Source organism: Varanus komodoensis, unplaced genomic scaffold (genome assembly GCF_004798865.1).
Source record: "Varanus komodoensis strain SLA01 unplaced genomic scaffold, ASM479886v1 scaffold7_3, whole genome shotgun sequence".
In the NCBI taxonomy this organism is placed as follows: Eukaryota; Metazoa; Chordata; class Lepidosauria; order Squamata; family Varanidae; genus Varanus; species Varanus komodoensis.
Genome location: NW_025336480.1, coordinates 5,360,982 through 5,382,982, shown reverse-complemented (window position 1 = coordinate 5,382,982; position 22,001 = coordinate 5,360,982). Strand labels below are relative to the sequence as shown.

General features: G+C 44.0%; 1 protein-coding gene across 3 annotated transcripts in view; it reads left to right on the top strand.

Moving 5' to 3' along the window:
- The first annotated feature begins 298 nt into the window (after positions 1-298).
- Positions 299-22,001, top strand: part of STK32A (serine/threonine kinase 32A) — a 95,253-nt gene continuing 73,550 nt past the window's right edge. For 2 of the 3 annotated variants that reach the window (XM_044454135.1, XM_044454133.1), the window contains exons 1-2: positions 299-428; positions 10,224-10,383. In XM_044454135.1, coding sequence (XP_044310070.1) covers positions 10,332-10,383 — 52 coding nt within the window. In that variant the 5' untranslated portion in view covers positions 299-428; positions 10,224-10,331. Of the gene's footprint in view, positions 429-10,040; positions 10,384-22,001 lie in introns of those variants that run through there. The other variant, XM_044454134.1, reaches the window with a different exon arrangement.

Below are 22,001 nucleotides of genomic sequence, written 5' to 3'. Positions count from 1 at the left end.
GGGAAACGCTGCCAATTCGAGCAGCACCGAGTACAGTTGCAGGGGCTCTCGGCGGCTTCAGCCGTGCGTCGCTCGGAAGATCCCCGCCGGCTTCTCTCCCTTCGACTTCATCGCCTGCCCTTTGTGCGCGCGTATGTGCGGCGTGGCCGGCGTTGCTGTTGTCTGCTTTATCTCCCCCCCCCCCCTTGTGACTACCGCAGGCTCCTCCCGCAATCTGCAAAAGGGAAAGTTCCCTGCAATAGAGGCGCGGGCTCTTCTCCCAAGTGCCCTTGCCTCCAACCGGGATCCGGCAGCAGGAGCCTCGGCGCACAGCACCATCCCAAGCGGGCAGCCTCGCCGCCCGGGTGCTCTTCCGCCGCAGCTGCAGGTTGCTCCTGTGGATGCTGCTCCGAGGCTCCGCGGCTGCTTCCTGTCCTCGCTCAAACAAGGTAAGTGAGGTGGCGCGTTGTTGTGGCTTGAGGCTCCCAGCCAGCGGGTCGGGTTCCCTCCCTCGCACGGATCTGCTGGGGGCTTTTGGACGCTACCAGCTTGAGGAAGAAGCAACTTTTCCTCTCGGTTAGCAACTTTGAGTGCTTTACCTGTCTCAAGGCGGTAACTCTGGCTAAGTTAGCAGTGGGTGGATGAGGGTCAAGGCGTCCATTGAATGGGTAACGAGAATGGAGCAAGAAACTAGAAATGGTAATCGGTCAGATCCCAGCTTAATGGGGGTGTTTGCGGGGGGGGGGGGGCGAGTCACATCCAGAATAAAGTGGAATAGCATGAGGTGCTAACCAAGAGTTTCTGCTCACAGATCCATGAGTTCGGAATCGGGCATTAAGTTCAGAATTAGATGTTTCAGACCCAAACCTTTAAAAAATCAGTGATCAGGTTTCTTCTTAAACCAAGGCATGCAGCATTATATATGTATCTTCACAACTTAAAACAAAGTTATCCACTCACTTTATTCAGTGTAATTGCAAATCCTCCTTTGTATCTTAGACTAATTTCTTCAGACCTGTTTTTTAAATATTGCTTTCTCATCCAACCCTTTTAGCAAGAATATAGATTCCTTCTTTGCAATTCCATCAATTTTATTTATTGGCTTTTCACTTTAAGCACCTGAATAACTTTTTAAGAATTTTTTAAAAGAAAATGAGTATGAGTTTTTGTTTTGACATCTTGGCATGTATGGGGTCTCAGCAAGAATATATTCTTTGCTGAGTAAATCAATAGTTTTGATTCAGCCTCATGCTAAATCCCCTTTTGCTCTTCTCTCTGCCAGTTTGCTATTCCATTAATGGAGCCATGAGTATTGTGATCAATAAAGGGTAACATCAGAGGATTAAAAAGGCAAGCCTGTGGGGAGATGTGCTTTAATATTGAATTAATTGATTTTATTAATTAAAATATTGAATTAATAAAGTTCAACAATATTTTGAAATGTTATAAAGGTCATAATGAAGAATGCAAAAGTTTATTGATTCATTTCCCTTAATTATCTAAATCATTAATATGCATATTTGTTTGGAATTTAAAATTAATACAGGATTTTCAATACCTTGCCACTTCACTCATGGAATCTTTTTATCTGTTTCTCACCCTGCACATTTGCTCATACAACTAAATGAGAAAACATTGTTTGAGAAGATTGATGATCATTTTACACTATGGAACAAGCCAGTACAGTAAGATAGATACCAGTTATTTAAAAGATTAAGGTCACAATCCTACATGCACATACCTGGAAATAATTCCTATTGAACTCAGTTGGGCTTATCTATGAAAAGACATGTATAGGATTGTGCTGTTAGGCTATAATCCTAAAAACCCTTATTATTGAGTGAGTCTTACTGAAAACTGTGAGACCTAATTTTAAGAAAACACTTAGGATTGCACTGCAATATAAATCAGGTTCAAGGTAAATGAAAAGTTTTAGTAATTGCATCTATATCAAAGTCATACAGTATTCTAAGTTGAAACTACCCAACCGTGGCCAAAGGATCTGTACCACATACATCATTTTTAAAAACCAAAATCTGTGTCTGTTCAGGCAAGGTATGCCAGTGATCTACTCCATATATTGTCCATATGTTATGTACTAAGTGCACTTAAATGATATGGCAAGTGACTTTTATACTTGGATATGATGAGGCATAATTTTAGCAACTTGATTTATGGAAGCTATCACTGCATAATGCCATATATTCTGCATTTTCCTCTGTCACCAGGATGGAGGAAATATTAATCTTCATGGTGGTCTTTCCCTACAATGGGAAGGCATTTTCCTTCTACTTCTTCCTTTACTATTAGCTCTTCTAATTTGACTGAATGTTGTTAGCTTTGCTACAGCTGTTTAATGTGCATGCTTCTTCCCTCAGTGATCTTAAAAAAAGAAAAGAAAATATGAACCTTCAGTCAGATAATTAATGAATTGATGGTTTGAATTATTTGTATCTATTCTGCTACATCAAGCTTCAGCATTTTTACCAGCCTAGATGCATTTCTTACAGAGCTTCCTTATGGCAGCTTAAATGTAATAAGTTTGTAACATTCTTTCGAGAGCGAACTGCCACCATACTATTTGACTGACTAGCCCAGTCTTTCTGTTCCATCAGTGGAAGGGACTGAATTGCATTCAAGGCATGTGGTCATGATTCTACCTTCTTGTCTTCTCATAGGCCATAGAGAAAGGATATGATGGTAGCAATTCATTTGTTTTATTACTAGATCAATAGCAAGCGCATGTTTCAAGTGCATGTTTCAAGTGCATGTTTAAAGTCCAACAAAGTGGTGTTTGAAGAGTTACTTTAATGAATTTCTTCTGTAATCAGTGCTTCATTCCCAGTTTGATACATGTTTTCTTCTACACACAAGCCATGTGGGGTGACCTTGGGTACATATTTGTATTATATGAACTGAAATGTAACCTGTTAGGTATAGCAGGCAGCAAGTAACAGACAGAGAAAAAACATTTATTATTAACATTTATATACCACTTTATTTGTTAAAAAGCATCAGGGCAATTCACAGCAACTTAAAACAATAAGAACATTAGATCAATTTTAGAGTTCAAAACTCATGGGCCTCACATCTATGATTGTTCAGTCCATATGTACCAAATTATGGACAAGCCTAGAAGTTGTCTGGATTAGTGATTTGGGAAAACTTGATGTTGTGATTTTGTTGAAGATCTAGAACTGAACTGCATCTGACTGGAGAGCTACTAGAAGTTCCTAAAAGTTGTTTTGAGCCTTCCAAAAGAAGAACAGTGTATGTTCCTTGAGTGGGAAAAAGGGGTCCTTGTTGTGGAAGAAATTGTGTCAGCACCACCAGTACATAATGCATCAAAAGCATGCTGCTTATTGTTTGAATGCAAAGCAAAATATAAACTTATAAAAAGACCTGTGACCATGATGATGCTTCTTCCAGTAAATGCTGAAAAATTTGAGACTCGCGAGATTGCAACTTGTTCATGTTCTCCAATCTGTTACTCTTTCCCAGCAACTCCATACACCCAGCTTAAAACCTCATGCATCTATTTAATCTCCTTGCCAGGACCCTTTTGGGTAGAGACAAGCAAACCAGCTAAAGAACAAACCCGCATACTTTTTCACTTAGGGTGCACGCCTAGGCATGGTCATATAGTAAAGTCCCACAACTCCCAGCATGGCTGTTTTTTAATATCTAAACATTCCTAGGATTGGGCCCTTAGAGGCTCAACAAAGAGTTTCAGCTTCTTCACAAACGGACCATCACAATGACCTACTGGCTCTGAGCTTGTAAAGGTTTATGGCTGCAGTTGTTGCAGAATTGTAAAATCAGTGGCCCATTGCTGTAATTCTGTCTGGAACGTGGCTTGTATATCTCAATTTAAATCTAAGGACACATTGAAGGGCAGCATTCTTGCACCAGGCTCTGTTGTAGCAACTTTGTTCTGAGGGCACAAATCCAAATTAGTTGGACTAGAGCTGGGACTTTTAGGTGGTAGGAAGCAACAGCGATGTATGTGGGAGAGCGAGAGCGAGAGGGAGACTGGAAGAACGGAGGGCGGCATTGCCACAGTCAAAAGTGTGTGTGTGTGGGCAGGTGCATGTAAAGATGAATTCAGGAGAGAAATCTATTATTTATTTACAAATGTATCATTGCATTCTCAAATTAATAGCTCTTAAAATATGGATAAAAGCATATAATCAGCATTATTAAATAAAACCATGTATGAAATCAAGTCATTAGCAAACACAAAAATGAATAGATGCACAGCAACAAACAAGCAAATAAATAAAACCAAATAAACCTTAAGAACCACTATCCATAAAATGTTGCAGCCAGCAGCACTAAAACAGTTTGTCTGCATTTATTAAATGAGTAAAGAACAGAGAGAAGCTAAGGGATCCAAAAGAAAAAAAAAACTGCTGTCTTTCTTGGATAATATTCTGTCAGTGAGAATACATGTAAGCTTTCTGGTATTGGTTAGCTGCAGAAGGCTAACAAATGTGCCAAGCTGTAGATGGTATCTAAAGTCAAAGAATATAGCATTTTAAAAGACACAAAAGGCACAATTAAATCTCTCAAACATGCTAATCCCATTGCCTATTAGACAGAAGTAGGCTGAATTGAAGCAGAACTTTAATTCTACATGTGAGCCATTCATACTGATATACCTTAATCCTTCCAGAGTTCTGTAAAAGCTACTCAAACTATATTATCTGAATAGGCTTCCTATTGCATTTGGCCTCATATAACAGGTAAATAAGGCTACAATCCTATCCATATTTGGATAGAAAACATCCTGCAGTTCCTAGCATTCCCCTGCCGGCTCTGAACTGCTGGAAGTTGTGGGATCCTTTGTGCCTAAAAATGCACAGGACTGCACCCAAAATGCCCTTCTCTTTAGCAGTGCTTTTAGCTAATCTACTAAACCACCATTCTGGTTTCTTTCTAATTTTCATCTGATGGAGCTTGCAACTACTTTCATCTTACAACTCTAACTTCATAATACCTTTCAGCAATCAATCTGCAAGATCTTAACCACTTACGGTGCCGATCTGGCCATTTCCATCCAAGCCCGAGTTCTGTAAGAGTTTAACTGGATCCAACCACAACATTACCTTGTTTGAGTCACTTTCATAATGTATTTTGCATTGATGGGCATGTTGCCACTCTGTCTCACAAAAATGAAATCACATTGATCATACATGCATCACTTGCTTCCTGAAGCAACCCTCTAGTAGTCGAGATGCAGACAGCATGTTGGTCTTCTAAGCCATCATGACTGCATCCCGCAGTCCAACAGTTCCTGGTCTAGAACTAATGTGTGGTTCATGGTGCTCTTCCGCTGCAGGCCCTTGTTGCAGTTTGCTTGCTAGCTACCCAGCAACACTCTCTGAGCCAGCCTTGCCCTGCAGGAGGGCGAAGGGATCTTCCTGCTTGCAGCCTGGGCAGCCACCACTGTTGCAGCTGCATCAGTGCGAAAATGCATCCCCCTGCAGTGTTGCCCACAGCACTTCGGCAGTTGGCAGGTCCCACCTAAACGTTGTGCTTCTAAATGCCTCCACGTTTCAATTGAAAGTTCCAACTGAGGCTTTTTAACGGAGGAAAGAGTTGGCTTCCTTTGATCTGGTAGCCAGCTTATTGCCCCAAATTCTGTGTGCTTGTTTTGTGTCACCACTCTGACTCTTCCCCTTCGCTCAGACAGAAAGTGGAGAGAACAACCAAGCTTTACGGCTGGCGTGGGGTCCTAAAGCTGGAGGAAACATGAAGATCATATACAAGAAATTGAAGCTTAATCCAGGCAGAATGGAGGTGCTTTTGATGGATTGCTCCCTTCTCCTAATGGCCCCAGCTGCAGCTGCACTCTCCATGAAGGACAGGGTTCAAAGTTTGGGGGTGCTTCTGGACCTAGAGCTGTCCCTGGAATACCAGGCCAGGAGCACCTTCCATAAACTTCGGCTGATGTACCAACTGTGTTCCTATCTGGACAGGCAGAATCTGGCAGCAGTGATCTGTGCCCTGCTAACATCTTGGCTTGACTACTGCAATGAGCTCTATGTGGGGCTGCCCTTGAAAATACTATGGAAGTAGCAATTGGTACAAAACAGAGCAGCACGTCTGCTTAGAGGGACTGGCAGAGGAGCTCATATATTGCCAGTCCTATGCAAACTGCACTGGTTACCGACTGCAGTCCAAGACGGCTTCACGGTGCTTATATTACATGGCTTAGGTCCTGATTATCTGAAGGAACATCTCCACCCATGCCTGGGCCTCAAGATCATCTTCAGAGGGCCTTATCCAGGATCCATCTTTAAAGGATGTGAAGATGACAGCTACCTGGGCAAATGCTTTTTGGGCAGTGACACCTCGTTTATGGAATTTGCTCGCCAGAGAAATATGTCTGGCACTGACACTGCTCATATACCAGCAGCAGGCAAAAACATTTCTATTAGCTCAGCAGTGCAATGTTTAAACAACATTTTATTAATAACTACATGTAGGGTTCCTGACTGCTAGCAGAGCAGATCAGAACAAGCTGCCCCAGCTGGTCTAGGGCCTCTGGGATACAAGCAGCCAAGTTCCCAGGGAGCGAGTGAACAGGAGTTTGGAGGCAGAGTTTGGTGGAGGAGCTCAAGGGAGAAGTCCCAAACATTTTCACCCCTTCCTTCCTTCCTTCCTTCCTTCCTTCCTTCCTTCCTTCCTTCCTTTCCCCATAGTCCCCCCACCCCAACACACACACTTGTTTTCCTCCTTGTAGCACACTCCCTTTTACTAGTAGGACTGTACTGCTAGTCTTTGGTGAAGACAGGAGAAAGCACCCGTTGTCACAACAAGCCCCCAAGACAGAATCGCTAAGGACAATGGAGAAACAATGGATCAGGAAGACTCCACAGTGGCGGTGACCTGCAACAACTGTGCAATGCTCGTTTTCTTACCTGTGAGCAGCGTGGCCTACGCATGCAGCAAGGGCAAGCTAGGAGCCCTGCTAGAGGAAAGGGTGAGGGCACTGGAGCTGTGAGCGTCCACCCTCAAGGTAATAAAAGAAGAGTTTTTCGACAGAGTGGCAGAACTGCAACAGCTCAGCATAGTCCGAAAGGAAGAAGTGCATCAACAAGAAGACAAGGACCCTGAGGGAAGGGGAAATGAGGAGGAAACTTCCTGGAACCAGGTAACTGTTAGTTGCAGAAGAACGAAAAGACACTGTGCACCAATCTTTAACCATTTTACATTTCTTGGGGAAGAAATGAGTAAGAAATCTACTGTAAAAGAACTACATGACGCACTGAGTAACTGAAAAAGGGACAAAAGATCATTCAGGTAAGGAAAAAGATTGCAAGCCAAAGCTTGCAACAAAAGGAGAAGAATGATCCTTGTGGGAGATTCCCTGTTGCACAAGATGGGAAAATATGTGTGTCACAATGACCCAGAGAATCGTCAAGTATGCTCTCCCTGGAGCCAAGATTAAAGATATTACAAGCAAGTTCACACATCTCATACAACCCGCTGACAAATGGTCCTTCCTTCTCATCCATGTGGAAACTAATGACACTGCCAGAAGAAGCTTTGACAAAATAACCAGACTTGGAAGCTATAGGGAGGAAAATGAAAAACACTGGGACCCAAATGGTCTTCTCCCCAATCCTACCAGTATGTGGAAGAGAACTGACAGGGAAATAAAAATCCTTCAAATGAATGACTGGCTGTGATGGTGATGCCATAAAGAGAGATTTTGTTTCCAGGACCACAAGCTAAAGTGCCTGGAAGACGAACGATTGGCAAATGATGAGCTGCACCTCATAACGAATGGAAGTACGTGTAAGGCCTCTGCATGAAAAGGTTCTTCAGGAGGGCTTTAAACTGAAATATACAAGGGAGGTAGAAGTGCAGCACAGCATACCCTCATCTGACAAAGAACTTAGGTGCTTCAATAGTGAAAAACTCAAGCAGGGTCTGACATCCGTCTCCCAAAAAATGTAGGAAGAAAACCAGGGCACAGCAAGAATGAGCTCTGATGTCTTTACACCAGTGCCCAGAGAACGGGAAACAAACAACACGGACTTGTGCATGTTCTGCACATTCGTATCTCCAGGGCTGGGCTGAAAGCAACAGAATGAGATTCAATAGGGACAAGTGCCAAGTCCTCCACCTAGGAAAAAGGAACCAAACGCATCAGTACAAGATGGGGAATACATGGCTCAACAGAACTGAAAAGGATTTGGAGTTATTGTGGACAACAGGCTAAATATGAGCCAACAATGCAGTGCAGCTACAAAAAGGGCAAATGCTATTTTGGGATACATTAACAGAAGCATTACTTCCAAATCACAAGGAGGAGTAGTTCCCCTGTACTCCTCACTTGTCAGACCTCATCTGGAATACTGTGTCCAGTTCTGGTCACCAAGATTTAAGAAAGATGCAAAAAAAAATAGAAAGGGTACAGAGGAGGACAACAAAAATAATCCAGGGTTTGGAAACACTGCCCTATGAGGAGAGGCTGAGAGACTGGGCTTGTTCAGCCTTGAGAGGAGAAGACTGAGGGGGACATGATATCCCTCTATAACTAACTCTAAGGCTGTCACAAAGAGTAAGGTCAAGATTTTGCTGATACACGGAATAATCAAGTCAAACTGTGACAACCCAGATTTGGGCTAGATATCAGGAAAATCTTCCTCACTGTCAGAGCAAAATGATAGTGGAACCAGCTGCCTAGAGAGGTGGTGGGCTCTTCCACACTAGAGACATTCAAGGCAAAACTGGGCAGCCATCTGAGTGGGATGGCGTAACATGGTGTCCTGCAACAGCAGGGGGTTGGACTCGATGGCCTTCTTGGCCCCTTCCAGCTCTACTATTCTATAAGTCTTCACTTTACTTTCTGCTTTGGGTCTTGTTTTTATTTGCTTTAAGTGGGGTCTTGCATTTATTAATTTGTCTAATTATATTGTAAATTGTTTTGCTTAGCTTTACTAATTGTTTAATTGGAATGTTTTAGTGAGTGTCACTTTGTTTTAATATATAGTCTTATGTTTGGGATTTTATGGAATGTAAACTGTTCAGGGAGCTGACATGGCAGTGTGAATGCTGTACAATATTTTTCAAGAGACAAACAAACAAAACAACCTAGGCAGGCTTTCAGGCAGCCTTCCTTCAAATCCCCCGCTACCTAACCCTTTAACTGGGACCATTTCATAACCGTTTGTGCAACTACTGAGTGGCGGCCCCTCATTTTGAAGGAATCTGTGGCTCAAGGTACATTTTAAGATAGCCTCCCCCAGCCTGCTGTGCTCCAGATACATTGGAGGTGCAGTCCAACACATCTGGGGGTGCCAGGCTGGGTAACGCTGTGCCCGGGGAGTCGCACAGCATGTGCAGGCAGGCACTTCCGTTCAGCTCTTGAGATGTATAGGCACAAGGAACTTTCCACTCCTCTCTTGAGATACCACTTAATCATTTGCACTCATATAGGCAAGGCCAAGACCATATTAATTATATTTACACATAAGTACTTGAGGTTCCATTATTGCTTCCAAGTGCAGCAACTGACAGTCCTGCAGCTCGCAGACTGCAGAAGAGGCCATTAATCAAGCCATCATAGTGAAAAATACTCTGGCTGATCATGCATTCTGGTTGCATAGGCAGCTCATGAAGTCATTACTGGTTATTCGTTGCGGAGGTCAATATAATTCTTTGTATCAGCAGGATTTTGACATATATGTTTATCAGGGAGAGATTACTATTACTAAGCAAGTTTGATATAGTTCCAAATGAAATCTTTATTTTTCGGCTAGCTCAGTCCTAGCTGAGAACAACAGAAGTGTTTTTCCCTTTAGACAGAAGCGGCACACCCTCTTTCCCTCATGTTTAGTACCAAGCAGAATTTAAATTTTCATAAAGGGGTGCAAGTTGTACCAGCTGGAATTCATCAATTTAGCTGTCCTGAAATATGAAGACACCAGGCACAATGCAAGACGTAATCAGACAGGCAGACCTGATCTTGCTCAGACAGGCTGAAAACTCCACTGCTAGGAATTTATGTATTTACATATATTTATAGGCCACCTATAATTGCTGAGGCCTTCCTATGAAAGGTCAAGGAATGAAAGAAAACTGCCAATAATGCCCTTGTGCATCCTTTAAAAGTGTCTCTCACCTACATGTTCTTAACACTTGTTCGGGTGTGGCAAATTTGAGAGCTTTATGCAGTTGCTCAGTTCTGGCACTTCTGGAGCTGATTTCTTCTTCCTTTTCTTCTCAAGGCTCACAAGCAGGAAGGCCCAGAGTTTGGCGAACTTGAGTGAGATAATCTTCCTGTAGTCCCTTGTGCTGAAGGATGATGTAACTGCGGAGCATCTACCAAAACCACCATGGGCGCTAACACTTCCAGCAAGTCACCGGCCTTTGATGAGAATGGAGATGGTGAGAATATTGTGTTTGGAACACTTGGTTCAGTTAGGTGGTGGTGGGGAGATGTCTCTGTGAAGGCCTATGGAAGAGCTCTGCCTGGTCACTGATCCAAGACTGGTGTTGGTTTCAGCTGTTGGTTGGTGCCGAACAGCCACCCCGAGATGCAGTGTTCACCCCTACCCAGGTGTTGTGTTTTAAGCAACGGGCTGTCCTGTCTTGCCATGCAGTGCCTCATGGCTTTTGATGTTCCTCCTATGGGATCAGATGAACAACTGGTGGGGTGGAATGCTATGGAACATGATTTGTAAACACGTTTCTGACGTGTCATGGGTGAGTCAGGGTTCCTGATCTGCAAGTCCTGCTATGCAGCCCAGGGACAGAATATTCCTGAATTATTTAACTCAGCCTTCCTCAACCTGGCGGCCTTCAGAGGCATTTGGACAACAGCTCCCAGAATTTCTATCCAGCAGGGCTATTGACTGGGGATTCTTGGTGTTGCAGTCCAAACCTGTCTGGAAGGCACAAGGTTGGGGAAGGCTGGTTTAACGGTACACTTTTAAATTGGGAGCCATCAGCTAGAATTTATAAAGTCCTGGCTTGTTGTGTTGTTTGAACTTGGATGATATCTTTTGTGTTTGTTACAATGTTTTTAGTCCTTTTTCTGGGATCTGGCTGGATATCTGAGCTGATTTTGACATAGTAACTTGGTTTTCAGTCTGACACTTTTGAGATACTTCTCTTCAAAGCTTTGGGCTGGGGTAGAGGCCACTGCGAATGCCCAACACTACTAATGGGTTTACAGGCTGTTGTCTTTGTAAGATTGTAGTAACTCTTTCTACTTGCTGTAAGGGACTTATTAGAGGGAGGGGAGTTTGTTTATTACGAATTAACAACGTGCTTTGCTTTTGACACGTGAAGAGCTTTTCTCAGATTACTTTTCAAAAACATAGCTGTACTCTTGGGACTAATTCAACTGTCAGCTGAAGATGTATGAAGCCATGGCTAGGATGCTGAAAGTGCCATCAAGCATCTTGGAAGTAGCTTTATGCATACTGTACTTACTTCTCTCTAAGGGCTCCTTGTAAGAGTAGCTGTACTAGAACAGCTCCTTCTCGAGGCTCTCAGTAAAACTGGAAGTCTGTATTCTTGCAGAATGTGTCAGTGCTGTGCCTGACACAACACTATCCCTGTTGTCCTACAATGTGTAGAAGCCACAACAGACATTACTTCACATGTATATCTAGCAGGATTTTTATTTAGACTTGGCACAAATTGGATTGGTACCTTAGCGTGAGTGTGGGGAGGTTGGAGGCTTTTAAGATCCAATTCAGAATAGAGCCACCAGGGTATTAGCCAGGACCTGCATACAGCAACTGTTGGTGTCCATTGGCTTTGGTGGTATGGAGGTCAGAGCAGCTAAGAGTAGGTGAAACGGAAGGGAGGCAGCAGGTAGAGCCAAAGAGTCCCAGGAGATGGAACTATGATTGTGTAGAAAAGGGAAACTTGGGCGATGTAACATCGAGACCATGATTGCAAAGCAGACTGAAAAATAGCAGAATGGCAAGAAAAGCAGGGAAAAGTAGCAAGCAGTTGGACAATCTCCATCCAGACAGAATGATCCATTCCCCCAGGATACCAAAAATAGAGAGGAAAATGGAGAAAACATGGGGTGAGTAGGGACCAGCTAATGGCGACTCATCAGTGAAGAGAAGCAGGAAGGCATCCCGGTGGCTAACCCACTCCGCACCAGTTGCTGCAGCTTCCAAAACAGCTGTAAGGGCATTCCCACACCAAGCTCAATTCAGTCAGTCAGTTTTGAGTGAATGTGATCCATATTCACCTGGCTCACAGGACCAGGCTGTCTCTGTCTAGCAATGGGCACACCGGCGAACCAAGCTAAGCTCGGGTAGCTTGGTGCTCCCAGCGGCGGTGATCACTTGGGCCTCCAAGGGAAAGAGTAACTCTGAGGAGCACCCACAAACTGTAAATGGGTTCCTTCAGTAGGAGTGCAACCCTGTCCAGGGCTGGTAACTCTGGTTCGCCAGCCAGGACTAACTGGCCCTCGGGGCCTCCGTCTTATTAGGGATTTGGCTTCAGTGTATTGGTCCTCACCTAGCCCACCTCTGCTTTCAGGCACTCTCTCGGCCATGCACAGCCTCTCCTGACTCATGTGGAACCGAGAGATAGAACCGGGGGTCATGAGCACATCGGGGGCACCACGCCCCACTACCCCGCAGGACCACTCCCAGTGGTTTCATGTCGATACTAAGTGCACTGGAGATAAAATGAGACCTTGGGACACCTCACAGCAAGGAGGGCTATTTACAGTTCCCAGTGTTATTCCCTGGAACATGTCCTGTAGGAGTAGAACCAGTTTTGTTCCTTGACTGTACTTTCAAACAGTCTAATAACCTAGGTAGCTAATGATACATTAAAAGAATACAATACAAACATTAAAGCAAAAGTTAAACAGCCCAGAATACAACCAAGGGTCAAGACCTTGGTTTTAAATCCAAGGCATCAAAGAATAAAATCAATTCAATACATGAAACCAGAATTAACACCAGCAATAGAATAAAATGCTAAAAGTGCTAGAAGCAATTGCCAAAGTCTGCAAAGTCAGTCCAGGGTGATATCATGCTCAATTGAATAAAAAGCCACTGAGAGGCTGAGAGCAGAGTTGCACGTTTCTGTTGCTCATCCATCAGGGTGGCCATGGCACATTCCAGCTCATGCTGTAGCTGGGATTGAAAGGGTTGATTGAGGTGGGCAAGGCGTGCCCCTCCAGATGTTTTGGTCTATAAGTTCTCTCAGCCCTAGCCAGCATAGCCAATGATGAGGGCTCATGGGAGTTGTAGGCCAAGGAACCTAGAAGACCACTAGATAATTGGTATCCTCCAAGAAAGCCTGCAGTGCCATCAAGCGCCTTGGCTGTGGTGAAGCATTCACATCTGGGTAGTAGATATTATAAACCTCCAGGTCCAGTGGCATGATTACTGCTTTGTTCAGTGATACATTCTCCACTTCCTGGACCACCTCGTCACACCTCCTTGGCTATCTCAAATCAGCCATGTGATGTCCTCATAGCAAGGGTTATGAACTACTGTACCATCTCAGCAATCTGAGATCTTTATTCTGCCCCCTGACCTTGGTACCCATTCCCAGGTATGACTTCTAAAAGCTTTGAATGTGTTTCCTGTAGGACAGAGCCAAGAGACCGTGGAAGGTATGATTATGAAGTCACCTCAAGTAGATCAGCTATACGCTTTGCATGTCTTGTGGTGCTCCAACCAGAGGAATGTCTTAAAATAAATGCTGAAAGTATTCCTAGTAAATTCTACTGCACAGCATCACCTCCTCTAGTATCTCCCTGCTTCAGGGCTTCCTCTGCTGTCTGCAACATCTGCTTACATAATATACTGTGAAAAAAAATCAGTTTGGGATAATATCTCTGGAGAGCTTCCAACTATTAGCTAAGCATTTATATTGCAGGTCATGAGCTCTCTGCTTGTGGACCTTTCCCTTTCTTCCTGTGCCAAGCAGCTCCTGCACCTTTGAAAAAAAGGCTTCTGCAGTGTCTGTGTTGAGCGGTGCTTTTTTTCGGCACAACTTCTGGCTCTGCAGGACCCCCCCTTTCTGCCAGCAGTGAGACAGAAGCCACCCTGTAGAACAAAGTCCCCGCTGACAGCGCAGTTTGTGTTTCAGTCTACCTTAAAGAATGATGCTTCGGGGAGATCCTGTATGAATCAGGCAAGCTGTGCTCATGCAGGGGTCAGAGGACCTCTTCACAGCAGCTCAGGGAGTGTGGTTCAGCCGAAAGACCGGCACAAAGATCTGGATCCAGTTTGGCACGGCATTATGCAAAGTTACATGCTCCGAAGTGCTGTATGTTCTAGCTGCTAGCTCTGCATCTCTCTTGAGTGGCGGCACCTCTCACTGTTCCAAAACGGCCTCCTGTCCCTGCTTCTTGCCATCTGATAGCCCAGGAGGATCTGCTCTCCTGGAATCCCAGGGTGCAATCTGAGCAGGGGGCACTACAGCTTAGCTGCCTCAGGAGCAATTTTTACACGAGGGTGCAAATTAATATGCTGAATTTTAATAATATCAATATCCACTGAGCATATTCAGTACAGCTTTCCCCATAGTAACTTGTACCCATCTGGCTTTAAAGGAAAGGAGTTCCAAGCGAGTTTGAGCACGGGCATCTCTGCCTAGAAATCAGCCCCTGGTGGGTTCATTCCAGAATGTCTTCCTGTGACCACCAGATGTTAACTGGAGTTGGCCACTTGTTAAAGGGTGATTTATCGGATTTCATCATGAGCAGGGAGCTGGACCAGATTGAGTCCCTCTCAGATCTACGAGTCTCATTGCCTTGCGATCTCCAAGGAGTTTAGGAATATTTTTCTGCCCAGCTGCTTCACATACAACAAATATTCTGGGTTGCTATCACTTTAGTAGAGGAAAGTGTGTGTGTGTGTGTGTGTGTGCGCGCGCGCGCGTGCGTGCATGCGTGCGTGCGCATAGTAACTGTGGAGTGCTGCGTCTGCCGAATGCCAAGTGCTTTGTTCGGCTGCCCCAGCCTTATGGGAGAATACCCTGATTAGTGATTTGCCCCCACTATTTATCCACAAAGCAAAACTTGCACACAAACTATGTTGAGGTCGTGTTTGTGTACAATGATTAGATGAAGCAGGACAGCAAAGCCAGTGAAATGTTAGAGAGAGAGAGAGAGAACCACCCCCCCTGGCCAGCCAGGTAACCCCAAGGCACCTGATGTTCCGCTGATGGGTCCTGAAGTGCCTTTAATGCTGCCCCGTAGGAAGCACAGTTGTTTGTCCCAGTGCTGTATGCCTTGGTCATCTCCCAAATGTTCCTGCTCCGATCCTGTAACACCCACCTCTTCCCATCGCCACTGTAGGTGCTTATGGCCAAATTTCATTCCTGTTGGAACGCTCTGCTTGTAAGTGCGCTCTGCAAGTGTGGCAGGCGTGCTTCTGCTGGCACCATTTCTTCAAGGATTAGACTGTTTGCCCACTTAGGAAATGTGTGGTGATGCCTTCTGAATTTCATGGTCTCCGTTAGTGCTTGCCATAGTTCCAGCCCTGGTATTAAATACTGAGTAAGTGCATGAACCATTATGTATTTGGCTAGAATGACTATTTCAAAGCATTGCCTTATTTCAAAGTAATAATGCAATTGCTCGGGCCATTTTTACTATTTGTTTATTTAAAATATTTATATGCCGCCTACTCTACCTACAGCATCCCTAGGCGGCTCGCACTGCTAAAACAATACATTCTAAAAACTCACAATATTAGAACACAACAATAAAACCTTACACAATAAAATCCAATTTACAAGTATGTTTGTATTTCCATATGCATTAAAAGAATTGTAAAATAGTACCATTCTGATCTATTCCTAGACAAATCATATTCTTATGCATGCAAGCATTTTGTCCTGGCATCTCTGATGTTCTCAGCAGTATTGGTAGCCTTTTCTATTATTTTCAATTTTTTCAGAGTTGGAGAAGAAATTCTGTATTCTTCCCCTCTGTGTCTCAGTGAAATGTTCCTGTGGATCTAAAGGGTCCACTGGAGACCAACAACTTCAAGAAACACACTTACGTCAGAATAAATATAGCGTAAGAACCATCAGTATTTTAAAACGAGTTGAAAGTGATTTGATAGAACCATCAATTCTCATGTTATTGAAACATATTTCTTCTGTCTCACTGGTCAAATAAGATTTGCAGGTTTTTGATGCAAAATGACACCCTGCCCTCTCCAGCAAAGCCTGGCGGACAGAGTCAAGAGCGGGATGAGAGCAGCACCATAAGCAGTTATTCCTCTTTCAGAACACGTCCAGCGCTTCTAGGGCAGGAATAAAGCCTTATTGTCTGCCCCAAGGAGTTGCAGCTGGAAGCAGGCAGGCAGTTCAAGAAGCCAGCAGTCAGCCAGGGACAGGCAGTCTTATGGGTTGCTCGGACTGGCAAAACAAGGCCAGCTTCAACAGCATTATACAGACAGGTTGAATGCCATGGCTATGTACCTGATTGCAGCCTGAAGCAGACCCATGATGTTGGGAAAAGATCTGTGAATAGGCCTGCGGCTGCAACGTTTCTAAAAGCTCTCCAAGCATGCAATTTTAGGATAGCCCACTCTTTTAGCCTAGCCCCGAAGCTTTCACCTTGGTTGCATTAGCAGGCAAGGTGAAAATGTTCACTTTTTTCATGCCAGTTAAGACAGTGTCATTTTAAAAGGAATTCGTTCTCTGATAGGGAAGTGTGATATAGAAGGGGAAATCCCTAATGTTGGGTGAAGTAGCCCTCTTCTAGAAAAAAAAAGTGATATTCTTTAAAAAATATATAACCACCTCCTTTATGTCTCTTGCAATCTGTGACCCATACAGCAACAATGTTTGAGATTTATCTTCTACCTAGACATCATTAATCTTTCAGGACGGGTCTCTGCCTGTGAAAAGAGTCAGCCTTTAGAGCTGCGTGGATGATTTTAGGGTTCTTCACGCAATCATAAAACAGATCCTGGTTAGCAGCTCTGCTGATAAACACAACTGCCAAGATGGCTGCACGCAGTTGCTGTTTCATCATTGAAAGAGACTGCTTGATCATGGATATTTATTTCAGGAAAACTGTCAAACAGAGCAGGCACACAAACTGCAGGTCTCGAAACAGGTAGTTCTCTCTGCCTCCCTACTGCCCCTTCTCAAGAATTCTGTGTATGGCACTTTCAGCAACAAGCAGCAGTATTCCTGCTTCCATTTGCTTCTCATCTGTTCAGGGCAGATACACTTTGCTGTGCTGCTGCTTGTTTGTATCACAATCTGTTTTAGCATCCTAAGGAGTAGTCCTTAGGAGGCACCTGGCTCTGGGTTTGGTCTTCTAGAACTTCCCCATCCCTTCAGGCTACAGGTGTGTGGCCTTTTCCTGACAGACCACCTTCTTCTGCTTGACTGTAGCCTGGACACGACAGCACTAGCTTTGCCTGTTCCTTTTGTTTTTGTTTCATCTCAAATGTCCAAGGGGCACTCTGTCCCTGATCCTGCTGAGGACAGTGTTACTCTGATGGCCAAGCAGCATTAAATTGACCCAGAGCACTTCTGCCTACAGTGAGCCAGTAACTAAGGCTGCATGTGTGAAACCTGTCTCCAGGAAATGATGCCTCACTGGACCCTTGCTTTGTATGCCCTTAAATATTGCTTAAAATTTCTGCAGGGACAGCCCGGAACTGGACGCTTTCATGCTTCTACAGAGCTCTTCACTGCTAGCTCAGTATGTGAAGCTGTAGGACCCTGACAGTGCCTGACAAATTCCAAGTGAGAGGTGTGGTCTCATGATCACAAAACACCATCTCTTCCATCTTCTCTTCCTGCTCTTAGTCTTTGTTCTTCCCACTTAGCGCAGCGCTTAGCCCCTGTGCTAGTGGGTGCCCATCCATTTTGCTGGGAACCTGACCGATGAGAGTGCGCCACCATCTCAGCATCCAGCCTATTACAAACACACCCCTTGTGCCTTGTGGCGGTTTCACCTTGAGCCTTGGCGTGGACGTTTTCCCACGTGCCACAGGCAGGCCCTCTCATTTCTGCTCGAAAGTGCAGAAATTATTCAACGTGTGATGACCCTGCTTTAGGTAGGCCAGCTGTTGTTTAGAACATGTAGTATTGATTCGCTATGGTTAATGCTCTGCGATTCTGCTTCTTTGGTTCCTGCGGCTGAACGGTGTGATTGCCAAACACCATTTCCTTTCATACAATCACCTCATTTGTACCTGTGTATAGCTGGGAAGATAGGAACACACACACACACACACACACACACTGAGCTGCACAGTTGTTGTCAACATTTTTTGCTCCCATACTGATTTTGTTTAAGTCCGGTCTCTTCATTTGCTACTAGCTGAATCAACACCAACTATGTCAGACTGGAGCCTCCAAAAGTATACATGTCCTTGTAAAAGACACTTTCATTCTTACCTACAGTTGGATTTCCCAGCCCCTTTTCTTCTTTCAGCATCTTGGCATGGCAAGTCATTATCAGTAAGCATTTATCACTTACGGTGGGGCTGATGTTGAAGCTATAGCATCAAGGGATTCATTACTCATGTTGTTTAGACCATCACACCTTCAGGAGATGAGAACTAACAAAGGAATATATTTCTGGCAGAGGGTAGAATTAATAAACTCTTTCTGCTTTCTGAACCTGGCCACCTATAAAAATATCATTTTGTTTCTGACGAGCTTTAACCTGCAACTTGTCAGGAATATTAGTTGCTAGGTGATGATTGGACAGTGTTGGGCAGAGAGTGTGGGAACCTGGGTTAAAATCTCTTTCAGACATGTGGCTCACCAAGCAGGTTGAACTTATCCTTCTCTCTCAGCACAATCTTCATCATTGTTAAATGAGTGGGGAAAAATGTGTGGAAACTGGAGTATCCTAGTGATTCGAGTGTTGGACTGGGACTTGGGAGATCTGAGTTCAACCCCCCATTCAGCCGTGAAGCTCACTGAGTGCCTTTCAGCTGGGCAGTAACTCTCAGCCTAACCTACCTCACAGGGTTGTTGTTGTGAGGATAAAACAGAGAAAAGAAGGATGCTATAAACTGCTTTGGCTTTGTTGGAGGAAAGATGGGTGGGATAATACTTGTAAGAATACATACAGGCATGCATCCATAAATGACATTGTGAGCTACTTGGGAGAAGGGCAGGGTGCAGTCTTTTACAATGACACCCCCATGTAATTATGGTGATTGCCCAGGGCCTCCCTGCTGGGCTTTGTAGCTGTGCTGAGCTTTGAAGACAAATGCGTAGTCATTAGAGCATCAGATCGCTCCCAAAACATCTGCTTGAAAGCCCCGCTCAGCCATTAAGCTCACTGCATGGTCTTCTGCAAGTCACTTTCTCCCAGTTTTGACACAGATAAAATAGGTGATCTCGTAACCTTGAGCTTTCTGGGAGAAGGATATGATTAAAAGTGGCATTATTATATATTACATTTTGATTCCTGCCCTTCCCTCAGAGACCTCTGGGCTCTGTACTTATTTTCTACTTATTCTCACAACCAACATGTGAGATGAGTTACTCTGAAAGACCCCCAAGGCAGCCAGTTCAATGCTCCATTGAATGCTGTTTAATACATACTGAAGTGTGTAATAGGTTTGCTAAACATTCCTGGCAAAGGGAAGTGCTTGTTTCTATCTCTATGAAAAGGAATTGGATAAAAATGAACAATTTCGGGCCGTCCTTGGACTTAAAGCTTTCTAAGCAGCCTCTTTAAAAAATAAGGGTGAAATCCTATGCACGTCTAGACAGAAAAAGGTCCTAACACATAAATTCCCCAGCTGGCATGGCTGGCTGAGAAACGCTGGAAGTTGTAGAATTTTTCCTGCCTAAATGTGCATAGGATTGTGCTTTTAAAGATATTTCCTGCTGGCATAAACAGGAGGTGGGGATGACGAGGAAGAGATAGCTAAAGGGAATACTCTAGTAAAAAGTTGTGAATGTTACCTTAGATTTTACAACAGTAGACATACCTTCATGATTTGAAGCGCTTCTAAAGAACTTCAGATGTTTCTATCCATGGAAAATGGGGACACTCCATTCCACTTTATTCCAATGTGTCTGAAAATGTCAAAGGGTGATTTTGAAATTTGCCTTCACTGTGAATATACATGTTTTACACACTGTGACCATTTCTGGCTTGCATAACAAACTAGCAGTTGCAGGGAGTCAAACGTCTACCTGTGTTAGCATTGCAGGCTCCTGCTTAATTGTCCCATCACCATGTGACAAATAAATAAATAAATAATGAAAGAAAAGCAAATCCAAGGGACATCTTTGATTCTAATTACTTGCCACAGGTAATTTATTTCACTATTGACCAGTCAAGTTCTTTCCCGTTTTTGTTTTGTTTCACATTAATTGAACTTGGCAATAATTTGGGTGGAAATCTATCTGAAGAGGCAATTACCTGATTCCCTGAGGCAGCCGAAGTCAAGTTCAGTAAAATACCAAATGCCTAAAGGAAGAGGGTGTAATTCCTACCTTGCCAGGAGCCTGCTGGCTTTTGGGAAAGTGTCTCAGTTTTAGGCTGGAGTTACGGTTGTCTTTTCGGATTGGTGAAGACGCCCAGCGCAAGAGTTGTCTGGAGCCAGCTTGTTCTTAGGGAAGGTTTGGCTGATTGAAGGAATGAGGCTGTTGAACTGAGGACTCACATGGTCCGTGTGTCTTGCCCACTCAGCATGTCTTTTTGTTGGGCCAGACTGTAAATCTCCAATCTCTCTCTTAATCAGTGTGACGTATAAAACCACAACCTTGCTGAACTTTTGTGCTGATTTCCAGTGTTTGATATCAATGTGTCTCTAGATTTTTTTCCCTTTCAGCCTCTTCTTGCAGGGACTTTGCAATATGTATAGACAGCATGTGTAACCCCTTCTTTTTTTGCTTTTGACTGACTTACCCCGATAGCAACATTGCCACAGGAACTATAAATCAGGGAACTTTAGATGAGAGTTTTCCCAGCTCCAGGAGGGAACGATCACATCTGAGGACCCCAGAGAAAGCCTGTTGCTTTCTTGACTTCCAATGTTAGGTTCAAGGTGAAGACCATGAAAAGTGGGCTTCATATCTTAGCACAACCTTCCTTGACCGGGTGCCTTCCAGATACTGCTCCCATCATCCAACCTGGCAGGGCACGAGGTAAGGAAAAGCCCTCCACGGGGATCAACCTCTGGCACTGCTCTGTGAATTTAGGTTTCCAGAGTGTTTGCAGGTAGCCTTACTCCACGAGGGCTCGGTCAACAGCTAATATTTAACAATTATGTTATTAATGGCTTGATCACAGGGATTTTACTTGGAAGTATGGTCAGATGAGAGGCCTGTACTCAAGCAAAGGTTTAGAGGATTACAGCAGGAGAGGGTTGGGCAGATTGCCTCAGTGGCTTGTAAATGGAATTGACCGGCATGTCCATCCACATTTCAAACGTCTTTTTTTTTTTTTTTTTTTATTAAAGCAAGGAGCCTGGTGCTCAAATGCATATTTCTCACTGTTGGCTGAAGGGGCTGGACTATCGTTTGCCCACATGGTCCAAGCTGGCTACTATGTCCAGTATCAGTGCAGGTTTTGACTAAGGAGGAATGGCATCATTGTGCTTCTCATGGGTATTCTGGGCAATATGAAATGATCCCAGGTCTAATTCATGTAGTAGTGCTTTGGTAATTAACTTTTTTGATGCTAGTAGATCTGGATAGCAGTCACAATTTTGTGGTAGTCATTTCTGCTGTGCAGCAGAGTTCCTGGATAGCCTAGCTGGGTTGGGACTCAGTGTTATTTCAGTATATATTGCATGCCTAATTCTTAAGGGCAGTTCCAGGTTGCTGTGGTCTTTAGAACAAGATAATTAACAGCCCAGCACAAGAATTGGATGTTACATTTTGCACTGTTGTAGAATCAGGCAATTCTTGAGAGCATTGGGCAGATATTGCCCTGGTCAGATAATTACTTTCTGAATTTTAATCTTTGGTTGATCTCTTTGGTCAATCTACATGTGCGGTAATTAGAAGGGAAAGAACACTGTTCATCAAAGAGTATCCAGCATATCTGAGACATCCTATAC